Source organism: Chaetura pelagica, unplaced genomic scaffold (genome assembly GCF_000747805.2).
Source record: "Chaetura pelagica isolate M959 unplaced genomic scaffold, ChaPel_1.0 scaffold317, whole genome shotgun sequence".
In the NCBI taxonomy this organism is placed as follows: Eukaryota; Metazoa; Chordata; class Aves; order Apodiformes; family Apodidae; genus Chaetura; species Chaetura pelagica.
The window spans coordinates 599,652-627,326 of record NW_009953864.1 but is presented as its reverse complement, the minus strand read 5'-3'; the positions used below and the strand labels follow the sequence as shown (position 1 = coordinate 627,326).

The 27,675-nt window shown below is 39.6% G+C and overlaps 1 protein-coding gene across 1 annotated transcript in view; it reads right to left on the bottom strand.

Annotated features, from left to right (window-relative positions):
* Positions 1–27,675, bottom strand: part of CTNND2 (catenin (cadherin-associated protein), delta 2) — a 306,974-nt gene that overhangs the window by 31,365 nt on the left and 247,934 nt on the right. The window contains exons 12-13 of the mRNA XM_010001353.1: positions 6,858–7,068; positions 3,430–3,514 (exon numbers count right to left, since the gene is read on the bottom strand). Of these exons, the coding sequence (XP_009999655.1) occupies positions 3,430–3,514; positions 6,858–7,068 (296 nt within the window). The remainder of the gene's footprint in view (positions 1–3,429; positions 3,515–6,857; positions 7,069–27,675) is intronic.

Sequence of the window (27,675 nt, the reverse complement as noted above, 5' to 3'; positions counted from 1 at the left end):
TTGCTTTTGAGGCCTTTAGAAAGGACGTATGAAATCAATGGGGCCTTCTCATTGTTTCCATGGGGTGAAGGATCAGCCTAATGCAGAGAAGTTACTGGATTCCAGAACTCTGAGCTCTGGACTGTCAGAGTGACGTGGCTTGCAGGGCTCGTTCTGTCCATCTGCTCTGCCTCTCTTTTTAAACACAGCACGAGCTAGCCTAAAACTCTTTGTACAGAAATGCGCACATCTCCAGCTTAAATTACTTTACCAGATTTAACTTTCTATGCTTTCTGCCTCACTGACTTGTGGAATAATTTTGGATTTTTCACGATAAAAAAGGATGGAGAGGACCTTACATTTTTTTATTGTCAAAAGACACTGTATTCTTAGCCAGACACACTACAACCTTGAGATAGGGTATATGGCTTGATTTGATCAATGAAGTTAACTGAGTCGTTGTCATTTGCTGCTGCAGTTTTTGGCTTTGAATAGAGCAGAGAAACAGGCAGTATCTGTCAGGCTGAGTGGCACAATGAAATTTGTGCGCACTGCCATTCTTCTTAAGAAACACAGATGAAGCTGGTACCCTGAAATCTGTTAAATCTGGGCTATATTTTATGTGATAGCTGATTTTGACAGAGTCCTTAGAGGCTGCTTAATTTAGGTTTCACCAGATAGGCATATTCATGTTATAACTTTGGTTATAGCTGAAGAGGGAGGAAGCATCTTATGCCCTGCTAAGGGTAGCCCAGCTACCAGCAGCAGGTGGGGAACTTGTTTCTGACTCCTGCACTTCTCACCACTTCACAGCCCTGAGTTTACTGGGGGGTACTGCAAGTGTGAAATTGGTGCTTATGTGCTTATTGGCTTTTGGCTCTTCACAGATGTGGGAAGTCATTAGGTGACCACACCAAACCCCAAGTCTGGATGGATTTCCTGTCAGTGCAGTTTATGTTCTGCCAGCTATGGGATGATCCCTGCCTTGTTGAGCAAAATTAGCCAAATGAATGAGGTTTTCATGGTTTTGCTGATGCAGTCATATTTGGACTAAAAAGACTGCATGCTACGGTACCAGAAATAAAAATATATTCCCTTCTTTCCCCACTAATACAAAGGATAAAACTCGATTTCTCGCTCCTTACTCTACTGCAAACATGTAACTCTACAATATATCTAACACAATTCAAACTATTTGGCTACACTGTTTCTCAAACAGTAAGGTGTGATGCTTGTAATTCCCTTGTATTACAAGAGAAAATTGTGCCTCTCTGTAGGACACCAATTCTCTGAGAGTTCTTGTATGGATACTTGAGTACACAGGAAGAAATTGCTGATGCAATGGGATTCATCTGTGTTTCAAAAAAGATTGTAAATACAAGATACTGCAAAGTGTTGGTCATACTATACTAACTGTATGTTCACTCATTTTTACTAGCATATGTATTTTAATAAAATAAAGATTGCATGACCCAGTATCTTTATATTAAATGACTAGCTGATTTTTAGTATAATGCAAACTTTTCTAATTTTCCTATAATAAAAACATTATTTTCCCATGTGGGGAAACTGTGGTGGTGAAACTCAGCCAGCCAGCAAAAGTCAGTCTACTTTAGGCAAGTTTAATAAATATGATGGACGTCATAGGATATCTTTTAACAAACTGGAGTATCTTAAATTAACTATCTCAACATTTTGATTAAAAGAAGCCAAATTTATACAATGTTTAGCAGCATATATAATGGCATATAGTGAATATATAAATATGTAGTAGAGACTACATATTTAATACTTTGTGAAGCTTTAAGACCAATCTGTCTGGTACGAGTGTCCTGGAAGCTACCTCAGAGGCTACCCTGCCCTGTTTTCCGTACTACAAGTACATACTTGTGGCCACAGAAAATGTTCTTTTAAGCATGCAAGGTACTTAGTATCTAAGCATGCTTAGTATGTAAGTACATTATCAGGCATTCTCATTGGCAGACAACAGAATGTCCTTTAAGTAGTTAGGTAGTTATACTCAGAAGCCATATAGCATATAGATTACCTCCTGCATGGAGCAACCCCAGAAACTGCTTTTCAGGCACAGCATATATACACAGACAGAAGGTTGGAAATGGGCCAGACATTGTAAGAACCTCTAACAGACTAGGGTGCAATGGAGTTCAGCCTCTACGTGCAGCCACCCACACACACAGAAGTCAGGCTATGCACACTTCCAGTGCCTAACTGTCTTGCGTCAAGGAAAGCCTACTACTCCAGCTCATGTTTGTTCCCACCTCTTCATGGGACAGTTGAGTAACAGCTTGTCACAAGGAACATCTTTGCATATGGTATCCCTACTGCTGCCAAGGGTGATGACTGAAAATACTGGAAGTGAACAATGGGAAAGACTCAGTATTCATTCTTCTTACTCCTCAGACTTGACACAAGCAGTGCTGAGGCATGCAAAAGAACAGCATTTCAAACAGAAGGTCAGCTTCTGCCAGTTTGAGATTTGGTGCATAATTAAGTTATTTTCCTGTAAAAAATAAAAAGCTTTGCTGCTGTGAATCTTCACTACTTCACAATTCTTATGCCTCAGCCTTAATTAGAACCTGAACTTTTGTGCCACATGAAATCTTAGTTCTCTTTGCGGAGATTACAAATGCAAGTATCAATTACATCAGCTGTGAAGTTTCACATTGTGAGAAGACCTCTGAGAACTAAATCTGCAGGCTGAGACCCACATGGAGTGTAATTCAGTTTGGAAATATTCAGCAAGAATTACGTTAAGGGTGGTAATTTACTAAGTAGACACTTACATTAAAGGTATATTGGATGTTGCTTCACAGGATTATATTACCGTATTGCGATTCATTTTTAAGAGGTTACCAGGCCTGTGGGAATGGTATGGTAGGTAGGTAATATAGATTCCACAGACTGTCTGAAAACCAAGTAGATGATCTTGCTGTCTGCCAGGCAACTGGAAGTGAAACTATCAAGTTTCAGCCCAGCTCCACATGTAACTGACCCCTAAGCACCAATCCTTCAGAAAATCTTGTTTACAATCTCATGAGGAAATTTGGGAGCTGAAGGGCTGGAAATCAAGTCATATCCTCAGGAGAAGGAGGGGATATGAGAAGGAAAGGTACAGTAGGAGAGCTTTGAATAGCTTTGTTCTATGAACAGGGGACTTCACTCTCCAAGGATGTCAGATCCAGCACTTTCTGTACAAGGTCTTTTTAAAAATAAAATTCACATCCCCTTTTCACCAGCACATATGTTTTCAAAAGATATTTCCATGTGTAAAGTAGAAATGAGGGAAAAACCTATAGCTCCAAGTATCTGGAATTTTAAATTGTAGCTGAATTTCCAGTTTACATTACTGTTCTGGCCTGAAGTCTCTCAGCCCCCAAATCTGGGTAACAATATGAAAGATGACAAATCTTGAAAATACCCAAGCCTTACCTTCTTGTAGAGACTTCTCAGGTCTCTGTACTGCCACATGCTATTGAGGACCTGAGATGCTGCTTTCACCACTTTTGGCGAATGCCTGTTACACACATATATTAAAGAAAGGGAGAGAGAGAGAAAGAAACAGTGAGAAAGAAACTGTTAAGTATAAGACTCCATCCCAATTTTCAAATGCATTGCTATGGATTTAAACCCACAATTAAAGCATGTTTTAAATGTATTATGCGACCTTTAGTTGGCATCTTGGAAACCAATGTGTTTTTAAGCAAGGGCAATACAAGATTTTCTAGTAATAATTATTTGGTGAGGAGCGAAATAGGTGTTCCTCAGCACACTGACAAGGATTCATGCTGAGAGCATAATAAGAGCAGTGAGAGAGAAGGCAACTGGCAAGACTGTTGAGGACCCAACTGGTATTACGTACATCTAAGATGTCCTGGCTACATCTTTTGCCAAAAAGGGCAAGAAGTTAGAACCAGAGTTTCTTTCTCTATAAGCTGCCAAACTCCAAGTCATGATGGCATGCTCGATGCATTTAGGATCTCTTAGCAGTGGCCAAATAAACACTCTGGATGGGTGATGAGCACAGTTTTTGAAGCGCAGAGCTGAGATGCAAAATTACAACTGATTACAAAACGTCATGACAAATTTAATTAGGAATCCAAATTAAGACTTGCATCTTGCTCGCACTATTACCCTTTAATGATGGCAATGCAATGTCATGCTAAAAACCTTGTATAACTTCACATGCACTTCCTCTTCAGAAAGGATTTGAAAGAAGCACTATTGTCACAATCAGTTGGTATAATATATTAAAAAAAAATATCTAAAAAACCCCAAACAATCAGAGAGTATTAAGCTCAGTGAGGAGGATTCAAATAGAAAAGGACTGGGAAGATAACTCAGCCCACTGAGGAGGCAAACACAGTGTAGTTAAGTCCTTGTGCTGTACCAGTTATACGCATAAAGCAGCAGAGCGGTAGAAAACCTTGCAGAGGCCAAACTCTGGAGTGAGGATTGATGGAGTCTAGGGCAGTCATTGAGGTGATTCATGCTTTAATCAGAAAGGGCACATGAATTGCAAAACCAAAGAGAAACCAGAAAGCCAGCAGCATATATTATTGGCCTGGGCAGAAGTCTTCTCAGGGGTCAGGCCCTGGTGCATCCTGTGACCTCTGAGAAGGACAAGAAGCAGGCTGGCAGTCAAGCTGGTAAAGCAATGTTCAGGACACAAGTGATTCAATTAACTTATACTGTATTTTCCTAGTAATTTAATTGGTGCTTCTTTTTTTTCCGCCTTCCATTTCTCACCCAGAGTACAGCAGTTGATGGGTAATTGGTGAACAAACAGAAATTTCATAATCCCTTCCAAGCATGATTGTTTTTATTATACTCCCAGCTGTACTGGCTAGTGAGGTGCTGATAACATGGACTAACCAGAGATATAATTGTGCCATACTGTGGGTACTGAGGAGAGATGGGAACTATGCAAAGCCCATATGGGTTTGGCCAATATGACCTTGTGAACACCAGTTCTCTTGTGTTGTCATACAGGGAAAGCACTCAAGCCCTGGGCATGTTCCAAGGGCTAGCAGGGCCAGCCTCACACTCCTGGCACACATACATACCAGGATGCATGGCCAGGCTAGTATCCTGCACTTGTAGAAGCAGATACTTGATAGTGGACAAGACACATTTGAAGTGTTTTACTGTAATCAACTGACCATATCAGGATTTCCTGTCCAACAACCAGCAATTCTGGTTTTTAACCAATGTATTACATATCAGAAACAAAACCAAAGCGATGGTGTCTGATACTAATACTTCTGAAACAATGAACCTTTCACTTAAGATGGGCATTTGTAGAACTGTGAGTTGACAGGTTTTCTTGTTCTGTAACCTGTAACAGTAGTAACAAAGGACCACAACTCAAAGTTATGTGAGAGGTGGGATACATATCATGATTTGGGAAGGCATGCTGGAATTATTCAACACTAACAGAGCTAAATACTTTCATTCAATATAGGTATGTCTTTCACAGTTACGAGGGATACTTAGACAGGGAATTACATCCTTGGATCCTCCTAAAACCACCCATCATCCTTTGAAAATTCAAGATTTAACAGGTATTTATAATCTCTACCGGATAATGAACAGGTAGACAAATGCATTATTCTGAGGAAAGACAAATTTAACTTAAGAGAAATGGATATGAACCTGCTTGTAGTATCAGTACATTTGATCTAGAAAATATAAATAAAAAATTAAATAGATTCAGCAGTAATAAAAATACAAACGTAATAAATCAGCAGAGCATGGGGAGCTCCCACAACTGGAATCACATACTCTGTTACGCTACTACTTTTTACCCCTGACAATTATAATGTGAGAATGTTTCAATAATGAATTTGGTATGAAAAGAAAAAGGTGACAACAGAGGAAAAGAAATGCAATTAAATTATATTGGCAATGCTCTGATCACATAGGCGAGCATAAGTTCTCATACCAAATGTAAGGTGCATAAATCTTTCCTTCAGGTTGTAGCCTGGCATTGTGGGGCTCTTTTAAAGCTCTGATGCTGCGGTAGGCTGTGTGATGACAGCTTCGAGTAGGTGGACTGATGGGTTTTGTACACTATAATGAAGGCTTTTTGCTTTCAAACTGCCATAGTCCCATTGCACTATACTTCTGCAGGTTGACAAATATGAGAACCAGGCTATCTGTTTTAGGCAAAAGAAGGATAAAGAGTGAACTCTTCATGAAGAGTGTGTACATAGGAAAACAGACAAGATGAAACCATAGCTGCTCTGAAAATGTCACAGTTGTGTTTAAGATTTTTGCATGTTTTGGTGTCTCACAAAGTAGCCTGCAGTTATCCTAATGCTCACTCAGAAGTAAGGTGTTGGGAAAACCCAGGGATCAACTTTTCTCCTATGCCCCACCTTACCAGCAAGCTGGTGGCTTGGAAAAGGGTGCCGTGAAGAGGGATGAGTGACTTTATATTCTTAATTCCCAGAGCAACCGGAACAGTAACAGAACTGCATTGAGGTTCCTGTCCTTTCACAGGATCCCTCCACCTGCATGTCACCCCTTCTGCAGGGTGCAGTCCAATTGGTCTGGTCCCTAGTGTTTATCAAGAACTTCTGGAAGTACCTACAGGTAGCAGTTATTGTAGACAACTACTCTTCCTTGTACTGCACATGCAGTGCACTCCATGGACTGCTGATGGCACACCAACAAATCACAGCAGAGACTTGCTATTGGCACTATCTGTTTCTTGTCACTTTTCACATGGGGCATTATGTTTTCTAATGAAACTAAAGTCATCAACTCATGATTGCACAGAGGAGGCAAACACATTCAGGACTAATAATAACTACTGGAGATGTTAGAAAAGGTGCAAGATGATTTGCAAAACATACTTGTCTCCTTTACTCTTAGATATGCCAACCAGTTTCTCAATGCCGCCTGCGTCTCGTAAGGCCTTGGCATTCTCCATGTTTTTAGTGATGACTTCATGCAGAGTGCAGCAAATGGCAGTAACGGTGTCATCAGACATGGCCTTGCTTGATGAGCTGTTGCTGTTGTTAGCGCCTGGCAGTCGGTGGACCAGATCCCTCATGGCATACTTGCCTTTGTTGAAAGAAAATGAAGGGAGAATTCAGAAGATACAGTAATAAAGGGTGATGGAGAAGAAGTACAGGGAAAACACGCAAGACTGTTAGCACCGTTTGCATCATTGCATGTAATCTAATTGGCTGCTGATACAATTTTGGAGCAAGACACATGTATATGATTGCACGCTGAAGCATTTCACACATTGGGGACTTTTAATATTTTCATATTACACCAGTTGGAGACATCAGATATGGGCCATATCATGCCCTTGTAGGAATGAAAGGATGATAGTCCAGGCCACGTATATGTATAAAGATAACCTGAATACCACAACTTACAGAGCTTGGCAAGTCCAGATCTCCCATCACATGACTTGTAACTTAAGTTACTACAAATAAAATGTACATCAGTTGTTAAAAACACTATCATTAATGTAAAACCAATGACCCTGCTATTTGTAAGTCTTCTCTGAAGGACAGGTTTCACAGCACAAGATTAATTCTATACTACATGCAGAAATTAAACTGGGTTTATTAGTGTTTCTATGAATTTATTGCTTATTCAGTGCTTAGAGATGAAACCGCACTCTTCCACACATCCTTAGTGGTATACATGGTATTGACCAGAAAGGCAGCTCTTCTGACAAATGTTCCTGTCTGATACTTAGAGATTATTTTATAAAACACTAACTTCTAGAACTTAATATCTCCTATAATGAATGGTGCAACAAATTTTTTTAATGGTCACTTTGAACTGATGACACAAAGAAGAAATCCTGTTGAATATTATTTCTTTTTTCATGTTTAAATTAATTTTTTTTTGCAAACTTGCACTTAAAAGTCATGTAGTGCTTGTGAAAATAACAAAAGCGCAGCTTCTGATAATTTTTATCTATATATATAGTATAAACATAAATACATAAAAATGTAGTGCAGAATTAGCAACAGCAGAGATATATGGAATGCCTCACAGCAGTTCTATAGAGGGTGAGGGTTGCTAATGCAGGAAAAGAGCAGCTCACTAGTTCAACACAATGACTACAAGATCAGAGAGGGTGAGGGCCTGATGAAGTTAATGCTGAGGTGAGCGACACAACTCTGAAACACCTTTAGTGCAGCTGTGCTAGGAATTTGCATACAGCAATCACCATGAGAGTGTATCATGCAGGATGAAAAGGACAGGAAAATTGGAAAAAAAATATAATTAGCAATCTAATCTACATAACATTTTATGAATGAAATAATCAGGTATGACTGTTGTATATAATATGATAATTTAATCAGATTTTTTTGATAACTTAAAAAGTTCTGATCAATTAGTACTTTTGGGTACTTATTATAAATATCCTTTCTGAATTCATAAATTCAGTTGTGTGTGTCCACATCTGAAAGCAGAGCTAAGAGGAAAATCACATATTTTAACTATCAAATGTTAAATAATTGTTATTTCTCACAATTTTGCCTGCTACAGTAGAAATACAGTCAGTCATCTGGAACAGAATATTCATAGTACAGATAAAAACCAAAATCCCTGTACTGAAATGTTAAACTTTAACTTTTTGGGTAATGTGAGATCTTAGAAATTACTCACTCTGTATCATGAAAAACATTCCTGATTATAAAAAGCATAACATTACTAACAAAATGTGCACAGTAGGATTTGAATCCTACTGGTGTGCTGCAATGCAAATACAAACACAAATCTTGTCCTCAAACATTTTTATTTCTTTGCACTTAATACTTAATTGGCCATTTGTATTACTAGCTTTTCAGGAATATTATTAACATCATACGTAGTACAGATATTAACACCACTTTCTCTTTCAGAAAAAGGTTTGTTTGAACAAACTTTAAACCTTTTTTCCAATACACATACATGAAACTCTGTTCAAGAACAGCCTGAAGTGCTATTTATAGCCGCAAGTTTGTTCTTTGTAACATAAACACATTAATAGTTGCTTATCATGTACAGTGATTACTTCCGTCTGTAGCATGTAATAAATAAAGCTTATGCAGCAAAAAATAAACCATGATCTGATGTAGCTTTTAGTCTTCTAATGCAGCCTTTTGTCAGGAATAAGTACAAGTAGATGAATCAGATACATGAGTAAGACTTTCTACTTTATCCTGTATACACATTCAGGACATACCTATGATCCTTTTTCCTTTCTTCCCTCACTCAAATGTGCAAACCACTGTCTCAGTCCTCTGATGGAACCAGATGACAATGGTGACATCAGTAGCCAAAGAATGTGTTCCTTGGCACAACCAGTTCCTTGGATGGCTGCCCCAAGCACACTTTTTTCCTACAACCTGCCTACTAGTCCAGTCAATAGTACTCACGCCTGTACACATGCCTAGACACACGAGATACTTCCTAAAATAAACAAAATATTTGGAGTTATCAGAAAAACCTCATGAGAAAAAGTGAACTCAATCAGGCAATGGTATAAGCATTCTGGACACGTTCATGCTCAACAAGTTCTAACATTTCTGACATGCACACACTTAACTTAGGCATGTGAAGATAAAATCGGTATTAGATACTTCAAAACAGTCAATTAGGCTTTTATAAATAATATGTAACAGTGAAACACTTCCGTATCCCTTATTCTGAGTGGCTGTGGTAATTCCAGCTCAATAAACTATTCAGTTCTTAGTCAGTTGTGTAATAAAATATATTCTCAGTGTTTTGGCATTTTTTTTCCTACGAATTGCATGGAATTCAGCCCTTGGATAGGAAGTGCCAGGAGACTCACCGTACAAATCTATAGACTTAAAATCTAGTCAGCACATTGCAGCTTTGGCAGCTTTGCAAGCCGGTTTGGAGATCCCTCTATCATAACCTGTAATGATAATGCCAGGCCACCAGTCCTGCTAGGAGCTGTCTGTGTAGGAGACAGGCTTCCTTCTCCCTGCCCTGTCCCCAAGGTGAAGTGGAAGCCAGAACTGCCACCTCAGAGAGAGCTGCTCACACATGCAGGTAAAGCAGCTGACACCACACTGACAGGCATCGTGCCTCAAACTGTCCTCCCAGAGGTTCACCAGAAAAAGATAGTACACCAGCTGGAAGAAGAGGGGAATGACCAGACTATAGGGTTGCTCTAAGTCACTGTTTTACAAGGTCTTATATTTTTTTAACAGGTGTAACTGCTGACATATTTTCTGTGAATTTAGTATTTGAACACTGTATTACCTGCATCAAAGGAAGCGTGGCCAAGAGAGATGATTCTCTCCCCTTCCCCCCCTCCACATTGTGAGACCCCACCTGGAGAACTGTGTCCAGTTCTGTACATGTATTAAGTAGTCATGGCATGGTTCCTAGTTTCAGAAAACAAGACTAGGAGGATTAACTTATTGAAAACACAAGAAACATCAAACAGATAGTAATTCAAACTAAGAGCCCTGTCCTAGAGGTAGGGCTTGCTCTAATAAAAGTAATATGTCATCTTGAAGATACTAATTAATTCACATTGTGAAGGTAGATAATAAAAAAATAGCAGAATACCCCCATATTTTGTTGTAATGATAAAGATATCCTATTCTAGAACTGCTGGTGTCCATATGTCACAATATAAGTGAATTTTGTTCTCTTGATTCTAACACATGCGCTTCATGTAAATTTCCAGGCATACATCGTTTTGTGCATTTTCATTACCCTTGTGTGTTTATAAGACCATTCAACTTCAGTATTTCACAGCCTTTTTGAAAATAGTAATACTTGGAGAGCTTTTATTATTATTTTCAATCCTTATTTAGTAAATGTGGCAAAACAGACTATTTAATTTGGGTGGAACAGATTTTAATGAGTTAGTATATTCTACTGGTAGTCTAATAAAGTGTATTCATCACATGTTAGCAGTGGCAGAACTACCACATTTGTGTTTGATAGAGTTAATTTGTGCATCATGCTTTTTTAAGGTGTAATTAATAATCACTATCGGTACTAGCGTAGCATCTGAAAGTACCCCTTAGATGTCCAGCTGTCATTGTACCAGAGGAACCTTGTCCCTTCTTTGATCACTGGAAATCTTCAGTACATAATGAGGTGCAAACTCTGGACTTGGACTGCCTAGGCAGTAAAAGGCATCTTGTAAGCATCACAGCAGCAGTGAATCCCATGTGACTTAAGAGGGTAGAAGTTTTTCAAGTTTTCACAAGGTAATTTTCTTCTGCTACTGAAACACTTGAAAGGGAAAAACTACCTCAAACTGTAAAGGCAACACAGGCTAAGAAGCAAGAAATGCTGTTAGACTGGATCTGAGAGGCAAACACTTGTTTTTTTTGGGGGGGCAAAGGACAAAGCAAATAAAAAATGAAGCAGGGTAATGCCAGAGCTGTTTGACTGGTGGCAAAGTTAGTGTGGATGGAAAGAGACAAAGTTGTAATTTTGAAAGCAAGAAAGGCTGCAGTACTGAGGATGAGACTAGTCCATGAGAATAGATGATCACTCTTAAGACTTAAGGGGGCACCAGTAAGTGTAGGTGAGACAAGAACAAGAAATAATCTACCCAACGTGGCAATATTGGTTTATAAAGGACTCCTATTTCAGAAGACAGAGTAGCACAAATCAAAATAAGGGTCATCAGCCACCCCAAAGTTTAATGCCTCTTGCTTAGCACTGAATGATATGACTGCCACTGCAACCACTGAGCCAGTGACTCTGCTGTCCACCCCTATCCTTAAGATATAGTCCCTAGCATAGCTTACCGCAGCCCATATTGCACGTGAAGGAACTATAAGTCACAACAGTTTGTAATCAGCAACTCTTTCTTCTATTTGTCTGGTGACTTCTGGTTTGACATGACTTAGGCTGTTGACATGTCATGTCATGTTGACATCCAAAACACAGCACTACACCAGCTTCTAAGAAGAAAATTTGCTCTATCCTGGTCGAAACCAGGACAACAGGGCAGATTTATGAAAGTCAAACACAGTGGCTACTGTCAAACCTACATGGCCTGGCCAGTGTCAGGTAATGGTTGGTGATGTTAGGGACGAGAACACTGTGCATGAAGTACTATTAGATGAGGAAAGTGGAAAAAAGCCTGAGCAATAAGATTGAAAAGCATGCACCCAAAAAAGCATGGGTCCCACCACTTTGAGCAAGTGTCAGAGAATAGAGAACTTTGGATCTGTTTGGGATTCAGGCGCAAAAGGAAAGCTAAAACCATTCCTAGGCATGTAGTGGGCAATTCATGTGTCCAAACACTAACGTAGTTTCAAATACCCTTCTATAACTGAGATGTCTGCACAGAGTTTGTAGACCTATGGAAGACACACAGCCTTCTGGAAAACAGCTCTAAGTAGGATGTCCTATGTTCTTCAATGTCCAACACTTTGGATGTTTGGCCAAAAATGTTTCCTGGGTACCCTATCCATAGAATCATAGAATGGTTTGGGTTGGAAGGGACCTTAAAGATCATTTAGTTCCAATCCCCTTGTATGGGCAGGGTCACCTCCCACTAGACCTGGTTGCTATGTTATGGATGTATGCAAACATTTGTAATCTCTCTCTCTTCAGAGTAAATGCATATGAAGACATTTCTCTACATAATGTTAATTGTAATTGTTGTATTACAATTACCCCTATAAAAAAATTACCAAATCAGATCAACCATTTGTAAGGGAATGAGTAATGAGTTACCTTAGGCCAGTATGAGCAAGTACTTCAAAACCTGGAGGCTGGAGATGCTGCTTTAGCTGCTTCACATTAAGCTTAGTCTGCCAATTAAGTTGGGATGAGTGCTTTGAGCCACAGAACAATGCAAGATTTCACCTTCTTGCAGGTTTATTTGAACTTAGATTTTACGATTCTGTGGAAATAAATTACTTTTGGAGAAGATGGAAAGAATTAAAAAACATTAGGCACATGTGCCCTTCTGTGCCCCCAAGCACCCAAGCGCACTTTGCTGATGGCTGCTGAGACAGAACAAAAGATCAGACGGAAGTCTCAAGACTCCGTCTTCCCCTCAGAGAAATGATACATGTTTTCACTTTTCTACCACCTCTGAGGACAGACAGGAAGATTTCAAGATACAAGATTAGTATTCAGTATGGACCGCAACAAAGAGGAACAATATCTTCCCTGATACATTGCATGTGACATGCCATTTGTTGGTTTTCTTTTTAAAAAATATGTTTTATCAAGAACAAATTCAGCGATGGGTAGTGTAGCATCTAAAGCCCAACAGGGAGCAGGAATAGTCATCTTTTACAGTTTCAGGGAAGAAACTGCAAACTTTCACAGAGCAATGAAGGTACATGAACCAACAGTATCTGTGTTGGCAGTGTCAATTGAGATTTGCTTGTAAAAGAATCAAATATCTAAAAAATATAGAATACAAAAGCTCTTCTCTTTTTAAAAAGATTAAAGATGCTGGTTCTGTGATTCTCTATTTGGCAAGAGGATGGTATGGCATAGGGAGAACTAGGAATGACAAAGGGCACAGCCACGATTAGGAGTGGAAGAGCAGTATGTATAGAAGCTAGGGGCATTGGACAAAGACAAAGGAGAGCATTTTGGTATTTTTCTCCTGAACATGCCACAGGAAATCACAACTGGGTGCAATGCAATCACCGCTTTTCAGCTAATTGCTTTCTCAGATTCACCATCGTCCACAGATTTTCTTTCCTGTTACAGCATTTTAACCTAGCCACTTTCCTCCTTCAGCTTCTGTTTTCAGAAACATGACTTTTCCATTTTATGTATTTTCTGCCTCCCATTGGCTGATAATTTTTCTTTGCTTTCAACTCACCTTCTCAGGGCTGCCCCTTCTCTCCTCTATTACACGACTGGTATTTTTGATGCCTTGAGCTGTCTCTCCTCAGCCCTTTGGGTCTTAACCACTAAGCTTTCTTGTTCCTTCACCATCTCTTGCCTATTTGATATTTAAGCATATATCACTGCATCTGTCCTGTCTGACAAGCTTTCCAATTCTCTCCTCAAATTGGCTTACAAACCTTCAGTTTGATCCTCAGCTAGATCCTGTCTTTTGTCACACCCCTGCACATCCATGATCCCTGCTAGGCTCTTGCTCTTTAACCTTCTGAACTAAAGGAAATTGTAGCTAGCTTACAAGCATAGATTTTAGACTTGAAAATACTGTTGTGTTTAAAACCTATTGCTCTTTTACTACTCTTGTTGTCTGCTTTGTATATCTCAATTCCATAGACAGCTATCTATTTAACTACTGTTACTCCTAATACTTATTTTACTCCTCTCTCCATGGAATATCTTCATATTCTGCATTTCTCTCACACAGCAAGACCACAGATATTCAGGCTTTATATTAGCACTTATCTTAAGACCTAGAGACTAAAGAACTTCCAGGGCTCTTGAGCTGGCCATGAACTGCTAATTCTTACAGCATATCTGTCCCAACACATGATTCAAAGGCTAGATTCATGTCTACACTTTGCATGCAGAAGCACTTTAGCTGGCTCCATTGGAGCTAATGCCAAAACTAGAGCAATGTATTGAGGACTAGCTGTATGTCTCTGCCTCTTTCATCTTTGCTGCTGTCTTTTTGAATGTCAAGGGATGCATGCTGCCACAGGCAAAGTGGGTTTCTGGAGAAACTAGCTGTCTTTTGAAGGAGATGTTTGCAGCAGAACAGCTGAAAAGCTAATAAAGAAATGGACTTGTGGGTACCACGGCCAGATGGAGTGACTGTTTCCAAGAGTACGTCTCACCCATCATAGTGGATGGTTTCTATATTGAATGTTAAACCATACATTCAAGCTGAGCAATCTTTGTCCCCTCTCTCATGCTGAAGAGGCAAACCATCAAACACAGGCAGCCCAACTCAGGGTGCATTCTCTGACTTGCAATCTGGTTTTGGAAGACAAATTTGCCGAGAGGTGTAAGTGTTAATTTGTTTAAAGTCTCACACACACTGGGAGTATAAAAATTAATCAGTTCAAGTCCAGCTTGACCTGCCTAATTATCTGTTGATCTGATATACCAGACAACTACTGGGTCCACAGAAGGAGAAAAATCTCCCCCAGTAAATTTCTATTTGTCAGCCTCAGCAGTAAAAGAAGCAGCATTTTTTTAAGGTAAACTGTCATAAATCCACACATATCATTGCTTTTCTGTTGCTCCCCCTTCCCTTGCCAGAAAAAAAAGGATTTTTTGGCTCCAAGGAATTTGATCTTTCATGCTTGGGTTTTATATTCAGAATGGATGGAGTCCATGTGGCACACAGTCTAAAAATCTCCTTTTTAATTTATTTTGTTTTCATCTCCTAACAGAAATACGAACTGGAAAAGGTACGGAAATAACTTGTTAGCCTACCTATTGACACAGGTAGTGCATATATATCAAATTAATCAGCTCCTTTACACACCAACAGATTTATTTCTCGTTTAGACTGCACTGTCATCTTTCCTTTCATCTTTCCACTAGCCCAAGGTAAAAAAGATTCTGCAAAAGGAAGCGATTCCTCAGTTTAATTGCTGCAGGCTAAGTTTTCTGATTACTGGAGCTGGTTTTAGTCCCTTGTTATCCTCTTCCCTGCTCCCTGCAGAGAACAGAGCTTCTGGAAGGTTGAATTTTTTAAAAGATATAGTTGTTTAATTAATGTTATTATTAATCAGTGTTTCTAAAGTGCTTTGAGGAGGAAAAGTGCTATGCGAGTGTTGAGTGGAATTTCATTTTTATCTGTTATTATTTTCTGAGATAGGATAACATTTTGTTAATAGTCTGATTCAAGGGACTTTAAATTAGGCCATAATGACGACATAAGAATGTAATCTATTTTTGGAATAAAGTAAGTTTAGGCTTCAAGATCTATGTCCTGATCCAACACCCATTGAAATTAATTAGCCTGTCTACCAATGTCAGAAGATATTAAATTGGATTCATAAAGAAGTAGCCTATCTTTTCTGCTTCAGTTTTTAATTCACGTCCAAAACACAACAAGATTCTGACAGGAGACTGATGTAGCCGGAGTGAATTGCAACTAGATATTATCCTGCTTCAACTGTCCATGAAGCAATTGCTATTTATTTGCTACTATTTTTCTTCTTCACTTGTGCTATAATATTGCCTGAAATTAATGAATTAATTTGTCCCCATTGTATGGTCTGAAAGACTGATTATTTTTTGCATGCTTTTATATGCATTTACAAAACTATCATGGTGAAACGTACAAGAGTTCTTATATTTAGAGATGTACATTAAAAAACTAAGAGAAATAAAACCAGTGTAGATCCTCATTGTATATCCTCTTATTAAAGAGTAAATAAGATGCATAGATGTAAACACGTTAGCTCAATAAATACAAAATGTGGTAAAGTCATAGTGTCCTTTGGAAACAACTCTTCCAACAAATACCAAGCCACACCAGGTCATATTATAATGTTCATATATTCCCTAATTACTGCATTGTTCAAACATTTCTAGTAATCACAATGAAAACTCTAGGTGAAGCAGTTAAGATAATTAATCTGTGCATGATGGCAAAACAATACTGAGGGTACATATCAGTACTTCATGTTGTGTTATTGCACACCATACCATAAAAGCATTTATATTTAATAACAAAATCCTGGTTAGTATCTAAGGCTCAGTGAAACCATACACTAACTTCAGAGATGCCAATATTTTGGAGAAGAACAGAACAGAAAAGAAAAAGAACAAGTAAAAGCACAGCAACAGAAAAAGTGCTGTTTCCTAAATATTTTTTAAAACTTTGAAGACAATTTATCCATGAAAGGGTAAGAGTATAATACTGTATTTGCGTTTTTTCTTCAATTTGGCATTGTTAGCAAAGACCTCATGAAGACATGGTGTCCACCTGTTAAACTGCTAATGCATTAGTGGAACTAAAACAGACCATACAAACATCAGCTGTAGTAATGAAGTTACAGGTACCTTAATTAGAAATGGAGTCTCCCACACTAGTCATGCAGAAAGTGGACAGGTAGTCAGTTTTACTAGGTATTTTTTAGAGGTCAGTCCATTACCATATGGGTAATACTAATGTCCTGATTCAGTTTAATTTCTCTTCTCAATAGAGCACTTTGTGTTCATATCAACATGCTCATTGGAAAAGTGCAAATTACACTGTAGTTTTGTATTTTAGTTCACCTGAGGCTACTACAATTTAAGGCCTGAATACAGTAGGACATGGTGCAGAGTTTAGAAGAAGCTTTGTGCTCTCACAGGAAGGGCAAAAATGCAGCTGATGATAACCGTCCTTATTTAAAGTATATTATATTAGTTTTTGTTTCATCTACAATGTGACTAGTTCTTACATTTCTCATAACAAAACATCCTCAGCTCTTCTTAGTTATACAGCTCATCATCAGCAGGGTTTAAAGAAATTGTGATAAATTAATTCTAGTCCTGACTCCTCCATCAGAGCACAGATCTACTAGAACAGTTCTGTCTGTGCTTTGTAAGGAGATGGGAGTGAAAGGGTTGGTTCACAATGTGACTTGGTTTTGGGTTGTGCTACTGGTGTTCCTTTCAAGGTAATAGCACCAGGTGGGGTCTTCAGGCTAGTAGCTGATAATCTCTTTTCTCTAGCATCCCTCAAAGAAAGCTTGCCTCAAGACATTAATTTGAGCTTGCTCAATGTTACTAACTTACTGCTTTTTTAACCAGAGTCACAGCTGCTCACTTCTATCTAAGTAACACACAGAAGGGGATGCTCAGGACTGTGAATTCACTGAATTTCCTTTTCTTACCTCCATGGGGATGCAACTGCTCACAAAGCAAGAGTCAGAGAGTCCACAGGTTAGACATGGTCTCCCTTTTGAAGACCAAGTTGGACAGAAGAGATCTGCTTAAGGCAAAGCCCTCTTAGATCCTTGAAGTTCATCTCTCTCAGTCCTCTGCAATGTTGCCTGATCTCTGCTGCTCTCAAGGAGAAGGGGAGAATTAAGTCTTCCAAAAGTCTTCTCCTCTCTCCAGACTTGGGGAAAAGAACCTGCCAGAGACCAGTTGGCTCCCTGGCTCCAAGTGCCTTATTCTAAATTATCAGTGCTCTGAAAGACTAGGGTGGAGCCAAGAGTAAATTTTTTCCATGTAGCCTTGCTATTTCCCTATGACATGGCAGAATATAAACTACACTCTGCACTGCAGGGGAAGGACGAGAGATAACGTTTGAATTGCTAGAAAAGATTTGACTTAACAACAACAAAAAATCAAAGCAGAAAAATCAATGCTCTCAGGGAAACAGAACAGGTGAGATGTCAGATACAATGCTGACCTCCTAACAATGGGAGATTCAAAGCACAATATTCTCAAGGTAAACTGTTTCTTGAAAGACTGCTCTACTGCATATGATAAAAGAAATCTGAAGAATAATCATGTTCCCTTTGTGAGAGCAAATGTTGTTGTCAGTATCACCTTGAAAAATTCTGCACACAAATATGTGACTCATTCTAATAGTATGCATTACATTAAAATCAGCACTCTGATTATTTCCTAGAATAATCCTGAGGTATGAAATCCAAATAATGTAGAAGACATAGCACTTTAAGAGCACCCTGAGTAGCACACAATCTCAAAGATCCTGTAACTTTTCTTCTGAGAGGAGTAAGTAATGAGGAAATGTATTTTCCTCGTGTCACACATTAGATGTACCAAGCAGCAACACCACTGCACATTCTTTTGGCACATGGAGCTGAATTACTGCCTTATGCTGCAAAATCTGTGAACTTGAACTAGGAGTTTCTTTCTCAGCATTGCAAAGGACTTCTCAGGACTTTCAGAAGGAATTTCAGAGCCTGTATCTTGAACATAATGTAAGGACAGCCATAAACTAACAGGGTCATTATCTGATTAATTAAAAGACTAAGTTCCCTAGAAAGGCTGGCCTACCTCTGCTCCTGTTCCCCAAAGGGCTAAGTGTATAAAACTGAGGTGCAACCATGTGTGAATGAGGGGCCTAGCTCAGTCATACTTGACTGTGGACCCTGATACTTCCAATAGCAAAAATGAAACAAAAATGTATGCAAATAACTTCCTTATGAATTATAGTACACTTGAGGTTGTCACAACTTGTGCGCATGACCCCCTGTGCTTGACTGGGCATCACCAAGAAGAGTCTAATTCAGTCCTCTTTTCACCCTGTGACATTCAGGATGTATAGAGTTTACCCAAGAGACATCTCAGCAACTCCCTGAACCAGTTTTACTCAACTGGCAATGTCAGATACTCTTGATGTCACCACCCTATCCAAACCACAAGCCCTTTACACAAACCCCAACCCTCACACAAAGTCATTCTCTAATGCCTAGGTCTAATCCCTCTCTCCAAAAGGCCACCCCAACCCCTTTGCTCTAACCCCTGCACAGATGCCCAAAATCTAAACCCAAGCAGGCCAGGGCATGGCAGAGGAACATGACAAGTGCTTGGGATCTGGGGGTCCCTGTGCTTCAGCACTTCAGTAAGCAGGAGACAGAGGCTGGCACATGAGGACAAGAAGGGTGAGAGAGAAGAATAAACCAAAAAGCGTGATTTTGCGGCTTTTTGTGGCCTCCTTTTGTAAGCAGGATTCAGGTGATAAGACACTGATTGTGAGACTGCATTTGTTAAACTCTTATCCTAACTCTGACCACTAATCCTAAACCTGACTCCTAGCTCCTAACTCTACCCCCAACCCCTCCTTCAATCCCAAACTCTAATCTCTTACCCAAATATCACAAACACAAACTCTAAGCCCGTAACAAAACCCAATAATGAATAATTGGGTAAAAGAAGAAAATCAATTGGCACAGGAAATATTTATAACTGTTGAAAAAGAAACCAAATTTATTTGATATGATCTTGCTCTCATAAAGCTGAGAAGGAGCAGTGAGGTAAGGCTTCATTTATCACTGTCTCAAACAAACATTAATTTTCCCTATGTGAGAAAATTAAAGATTTTGCTCCTGTTAGCTATGGTGTTACTGCAACACAAGCTGGTTCCCAGCTTATTTGGCTTTGCAGAAACACCCAATTAAAATTCCTGCCTTTGAATCAAATCCAGTGTAAATCTGGAGGATAGTGATGGATCTGACGCAGTGCATTAGCAAATGATACTGGTCTTCCCTTTGACAATTATGTTAAATTCTCTATTTAATGGCATCACTAAACTCAGAGGATCTTAAAAATCATAGCCCTACTCTTTAAAAACTATTCCACTCAGGTGAACGAAGTATTTGTGAAAAAAACATGAGGAAGGAGAGAAAATATTTATATTGGCATATCAGCTTTTGAGTCATATGCAGATAACAGCTGTATTCGATCTGTTCAGGAGATTGATCAACAAAGTCCCTTGGGAGACTGTTATGAAGGGTAAAGGAGTCTGGGAAGGCTGGACATACTTGAAGAAGAAAGTCTTCAATGTCCAGGGGCAGGCTGTGCCCTTGTGCTGAAAGATGAGCCGATGGGGAGGAAGACCAGCCTGGCCGAACAGAAAGATTCGGCTGGAAGAGAGGACAGGCCTCTCATGATGAATAAAAAAAGGTAGTAAGGCAATGCCAGGAGAAAATTAGGAGGGCCAAAGCCCAACTTGAACTCAATTTGGCTACTACTGTCAAATACAATAAAAAAATCTTCCTATAAATACATTAATAACAAAAGGAGGACTAGGGAGAATCTCCATCCTTTATTAGATGCAGGGAGAAACATAGTGACAAATGATGAGGAAAAGGCGCTAAATGCCTTCTTAGCCTTGGTCTTCAGCAGACAAACTGGTTGTTGCCTAGACACCCTGTCCCCTGAGCTGGAAAACGGGGAGGTGACGCAGAATGAGACCTTCGTAATCCAAGAGGAAATGGTCGGTGACCTGCTACACAACCTAAACACCCATAAGTCTATGGGCCTGGATGGGTTGCACCCAAGAGTACTGAAGGAGATGGCGAATGCACTCACCAAGCCTCTTTCCACCATTTACCAGCAGTCCTGGCTAACTGGTAAGGTCCCAGAGGACTGGAGGGTAGCAGATGTGGCACCTATCCACAAGAAAGGCTGAAAGGAGGATTCAGGGAACTACAGACCTTGGTGCCAGGCAAGGTCATGGAGCAGATCATCTTGAGTGCCAGTACACACTGTTTAAAAAACAACCAGGTGATCAGGCCCACTCAGCACATGTTTATGAAAGGAAGGTTCTGCTTGATTAACATGATCTCTTTCTACGACAAGATGACGTGCTTGATTGATGAGGAAAAGGCTGTGGATGTTTTCTACCTGGACTTCTGTAAGGCCTTTGAAACAGCTTCCCACAGCATTATGATGAAAAAACTGGCTGCTTATGGCTTAGATGGGCACACGCTCTGCTGGGTAAAACACTGGCTGGATGGCCAAGCCCAGAGAGTGGTGGTGAATGGAGTTAAATCCAACTGGTGGCCAGTCACAGGTGGGGTTCCTTAGGGATCGGTGTTGGGACCACATCTTTTTAACATCTGTATCAATGATCTTGATGAGGAGATAGAATGCACCCTCAGTAAGTTTGCAGATGACACCAGGCTGGGAGGCAGTGTTGATCTGCCTGGGCTTAGGAAGGCTCTACAGAGAGACTTGGACAGACTGGATCAACTAGCCTCAACTAGTTGAGGCCGAGCTCAACTGCCTGAAGTTCAACAAGGCCAAGTGCTGGGTCCTGCACTTGGGCCACAACAACCCCATGCAACACTACTGGCCTGGGGAAGAGTGGCTGAAAAGCTGTTCAGCAGAATGGGACCTGGGGGTTCTGATTGATAGATGGCTGAATATGAGCCAGCAGTGTGCCCAGGTGGTCAAGAAGGCCAATGGCATCCTGGCCTGTGTTATAAACAGTGTGGCCATCAGGACCAGGGAGGTGATCATCCCTCTGTACTCAGCACTGGTGAGGCCACACCTTGAATAATGTGTCTAGTTTTGGGCACCTTAATAGAGGAAGGACACCAAGGTTCTGGAGTGTGTCCAAAGAAGGGCACTGAAGTCGGTGAAGCGTCTTGAGAACAAGTCTTATGAGAGGGTACTGGGGCTATTTAGTCTGAAGAAAAGGAGGCTGAGGGGAGACATTGCCCTCTACAGCTACCCGAAAGGACATTGTAAAGAGGAAGGTGCTGTTCTCTTCTCACAAGTAACTGGTGATAGGACAAGAAGAAATGGCGTCAAGCTGCGCCAGGGAACGTTTAGATTAGATTTTTGGAAGAACTTTTTCACTGAAAGGGTTGTCAGATATTGGAACATGCTGCCCAGAGAGGTGGTTGAGTCACCATCCCCGGATGTTTTAAAAAGTTGTCTAGGTGTGGTGCTTGGGAATATGGCTTAGAGCTGGACTTGGTAACGTAGAGTTAATTGTTGGACTCGATGATCTTAAAGGTCTTTTCCAACCTAAGTGATTCTGTGATCATGCAGCTGCAAGTTCCTTTAAACATGAGTCCATTATCTAATATAATCAGCAATATAAAAATATTTGCAGTCATGTTGTATAAAATTTATAGCATACAAACCACACTGAAAAGATTCTTTAAAAATCATTACTATAAAGCACACTTACCAATTACGGGATATTCTATTGGATATTTCTTAGCTTCCAGATTTATTGACATGCATATTCTTATCTTTAAAAACATATGAAATACATCCTCAGTGCATATTTATTTCAAATATTAAAAGTAAACATCCCAGTGAATATCCTGGAACCTGGCCCACTTCTGAGCTACGAAATCCTCTTCTGCAAACAAATTAAAGTAGATAAATCTGTCATTTACGTTCAAGTTCTCTTTGTCCTGGAATTCTTTTTCCTTTCATAGGCTGAGTCGGATAATGCTCTCCCTATAATTCACAGAAGCATTTGGGTTTAGCTACACATGATAAAAAAATTTGTATTAGTATCAAGTACATTTTGTAATTGCATCTAGAATCAGAATAACTGAGTTTTGAGAAGATATCTGAGTTTGTCTAGTCCAACCTCTAAATAAATGTAAACACATCACAAGAGAACTGCATAGTTGAAAAAATACACTGGATGGCATATATAGACCTTTTGCTGCTCTCCTGCTAAAAAGGCTACTTTTCAAAATGAAATATTTACATATGATGAGTGTGTCTCTTCATGTGTGCATACTCATGTTTAGTCTCAGTAAAATTTTAAAACATAGTTTTGGACTATATAAAGACCACAATGGACTGCATTCTTTCTGATATGAATATATTCTGGGATGTGAAGGCAGCAAGAATGTGCAAATGGGAAGATTAAATCATACAGAGCAGATAATATGCACTTGATGGATCAGGAAATTGAGATGGTTTCTATGTATTGGTGCACATACACACTACTATGCAGCATAGTACTACTATGCAGAAGCCTTTAAAAGCTAATGCAACTCCTTCAACACAAATCACTAGTACATTAAGATTTTAAACTAATCAGTGTTTCAGCTATCTCCAAAACATATGCTTCTTCTCTTTTGCCATGGCAGTTGAACCTTACTCCTACTTTTCAAACATTTTGGAATTTGGGAGAAAAGAGGGCATAAGAATATGCCTCTGAACGGAATGCACAGCTAATGCAGCTGCCTTGCAAACATTCAGCCTGCAGGAACAAAGCACATATATACTATATAACATACCTAATGCATATAATATATGTAATACAGAAAGAACTCAGCAATTAAGAACAGGATATTCAAAATCATGTTAGCAGTAACATGGGGTCTCTTACAAGCTTTCAAGAGGGTTGCTGGCTTTTCCTCCCCCTGTTAAATTGCAAATGCAGAAGTAAAATACAGTGTATTTGTGTATTTTGTAGTTAAAAGAAAATATCACATAGCAGAAAGTCTCACAGAGGAAAGCTTGTGGATCTCACTTGTCTTGACATCAGTAAAGTCTACAAGACTAGACTCACATACCACTCTCAGGAGAAAGCCAGCAGAAACCGCTGCAAATAGTATGAAAAATGTTTGGATGGTGCTACTCAGAACAGTTACCAATGGTTCATCACTGAAATACAAGCATGTATCAAATTAAGTATGTAGAAAATCAGTGGTACAAATGGTGAAAGAGAGGACAGGAGCTGAAAAATGTTGGAGGACTGGTTTAGAATTCAGTTCTTGATTAAGGAAGCTGGGATTCATTAAAGGCAATGGATAATACACAGGCAGGAGATTACTATCCTCGGAAATACATAATGAAAAGCAACCTACTGAGTAATAATTCTGAGAAAAGGATCAGGAAGCCTGAGAGGAGCTATCACAAGATAGTCAGGTGTTACAAGATGGGTTGCTGTGAGATAGACAGCTATACAGGAGTGTTATTAACAGTTATTCCTGGCAGAACATATAGATTTGCTCCTCTGCACGAAGCTCATGGAAGAATACCACAACAAGTCTGAATGCTGAACTTCAGGAAACATATGGACCAACTAGAATGAGTCCAAATTAAAGTAGCAAGAATACCTAGGAAGATAGACCAAACTGACAGCTATCTCAGCTTCAGTAATTTTGTTATCTTTGTGGTACTGAACGACAGTGGTATCATTCTTACAGACTGTGTTACTGTGAATGACTAGATTTATGTCAGAGAAGGTTTCTATTGGAGGCTACAGATCATCAAGGAAAGAGAGAAAAAGAGGGTTTCTCAACATAGGGCCCCACTGCATGTTCAGGTTGAGGTGTTCATATGGCCTACTTATAGAACAGGAACAAATGTCAGTCAACTGTCCAAAATAAAAATATTTTACAGAAATTTTTCAGCTGGTATTTTTTGTGGTTTCTGAATTTACAATGACAAGGTTCAACCTTGAATGGTTCAGTTTATATGTCAGTTCCACCTCAGTTTCACATTATTTACTCAGTCAGCTAACTTAGTAAGTGGTCGGTTAGGACTGAGACACAGTCACTCCAAGAAGATAATTTGAATTCCCAGGAAGATACTTTTTCATCCAGGTTTTCAGGTCACATAATGGCAAGCACAGCTGCAGTGGCCTCAGGAATTTCAGTCCATGAGGCTCACACATTTCTAAGGGGTGAAGAACATAGATTTCTTGCTCTCTTCCCTCTGGAATGGTTCCTTATGGTATAACAATACTGACTCCAATCTTCATGGAGTTCAATACAACACCATTTATGTTAAATACATTTCTTGCTGTGGATGCACTGTGTCGGTTGTCTTTCTCATCCTTGAGTGTTCCAGGAATGGCTTTATGCACAGCATTAACATTAGTTGGTTGATATTTAGCCTTGTCAAACCTGTACACTGAAGGTATCCATTCTGCTGTTGACCTCAGAAGGCAGCATTGAGCTGTGTACTTTCAAAATTGGTTGATGAGAACTGGGAGATTTATATAGCAACTCTAGTTTATGTTGAGCTTTGTTTGTCAAGAGACAATGTTTGGGTTTAGGATTTTCAAACTTGTACTCTAAGGGCCTTGCTGCAGTACTATAAGGTTTTATTGCAAAGCAGCTGTAAGAAGCAGTGACTGTTTTCTGAATCTGTTAGTTCCTTTAATGAGGCCTTTCTCAGGGAAGCTTTTCTGAGGATAAAAAGTGGACTGCACAGTCTCCTCTCTAGATGATCTGAAAATTGCTGGCTTATTCTGAGGTGGAGGAGGGTCAGACACAGAGTTCACTTCAGAAAGTGCAGGGTTGTGATGTGCTGCGAGAGACAGGACAGGACTATTAATTGATTGAGGTTGTATATACTGAACCAAAGGAGTAGGAGTAGGAGCTGTAACTTGAGGGATTGGCCCATAGTGCTTTTCACCAATTGGCCTATTCAGTGATTCAGCATCAGTTGGTTTCCCCTCAGAAAAATCAGTGAAATTCAGTTGATTCTGCAATTGTATTGGTTTAGTGGGGTCAGAATGACAACTGGCAGTAAACAGCACATTTTCAATACTCCCGCAATTGAGGTATGAGAGTTGCTTTCAATAATGCTCCTCATTTTCTTCAGCATCATAATTATTTGAGACCTTCACTCAAGGTCTCTGTGGTTCTGAGGCCCTATAAATATACTTCTTAGGTTAACTGCCCTCTCTGCTTTTGAATGAGTGCAATAAACTGGCTGGAAAATAAGGCGACATGACCTTTCAAAGCAATGAACCACTTAATTTCCCAGTATTCAGAAGAAAGGTAAAAAGAGGTCCAAGAAAAGATGCAAAGAAGGTGAGACAAGTGGCAGATTCAGTAACTTGAGTCACCAGATCCATGCCTCTGAATCTGTTTTAAATTGCACAATTCCCCTACTTCATTTCAGCACTATCCTCCTTTTTCACTCTCCCTGTTTTCTGCTCCTTTTCCTCCAGGATCAGGAGAAGCAGAAAACAGACATCTTACCTTCTTCCACTCGTCTTCATAATCCATGGAATACTCTTTCTCTTTGTTCACAGCCTTCAGGTGACTTGGCTATCCTGGCTTTTGGGTGCACTGCTGCTATTGCCAGATGGAGTAAGCACCTTCTCTGACTCACCTATTCTCCTAGAGTTATGCATACAGCAAAAGGCCAATACTCAAGAGCAAGATTATTGTGTGAACAGCTCACCTTGGATGCTTTCTCCTGGGCTCCCTTTGCAACCTAAACTAGGCTGTACCCCTGGACTGGTAATAAAAGACAGCTCATGTGATAACTTTTAAATTAATACCACTGCTCCTGAAAGTACTTCCATCAGTTTTGTAATAATGACGCACATTTTATAAGGTCTTTTAGCTGATGATGTGTAGGCATTTTCTGCACATTAATTGTCCCTGACAATGACAGAGACATACGTGATTATTCATTCACAGTTAAGGGAAACCAAGTCAAGACAGGCCAATGACCAGCTCAGGAAGCCATCTAAGATTTAATTGCTTTCCTCCTCAGGACTGACTGAACAAACCTGGAGAACAATTAACTCTTCCAACTACTAGATGTGATTTTGTTATGTTTGCATTCTAAACCATTTAATTCTCTTACTCTGTTTACTTCAGTGGCTTGATTTTCATAAGAAATGGTTGCAATAAAGTAAATCTCTAACTCTTTATTTTTGTCTTGGTTGAAGCTTGAACTAAAGGTGTGGTTCTTTTTTCTTTCTCTTTTTAATAACTTTGCCTCAGCTTTGAAGATTCTCTAAGCTGAGGAGAGCTTATCAGAAAAGTCCCAGTGAATGAAACATGCTTAAATAGGGCTACAAGTGAATGAGATGAATTTCAGTCTCCCTAGGAAGAGGCTGAGCTCTTTGGTATAAGGCATATACATATTCATTCCCAAGGCAGAAGAACAGATTTAACTACAGTGGATAAAGCACAAAAATCCATCTTCAGAACCCCCGTCTCAAAGGCTTTGCTCATGATGAACTCAGTATTTCAGATTGTTAGTGGCTCACAAGAGAGAAGGAGACATGCCCTTCTCTTCACGGCCTGATTTAGACATTGCAGTAGGGCATTGTAAAAGAGAGGATAACACCTTTAACTGCTGAAGACTTAATACCTGTATAGTGAAATTATACACACTGGCTTGCCTGCCTATCTGATATCATCATATTCCAAAGAAGCCTGCTTTTGTCCTGCAGAGGAAGGAAACTTATCTGTTTTGTTATTCTAATTTTCCAGTAAAGACATGAAGGAATTACCCAAACTGTTTTTTTGTTGGTTTTGTTTGTTTGTTTGTTTGTTTGTTTTCGGGGGGGGGGGGGGGGGGGGGGGTTTGAGAACCACAAAA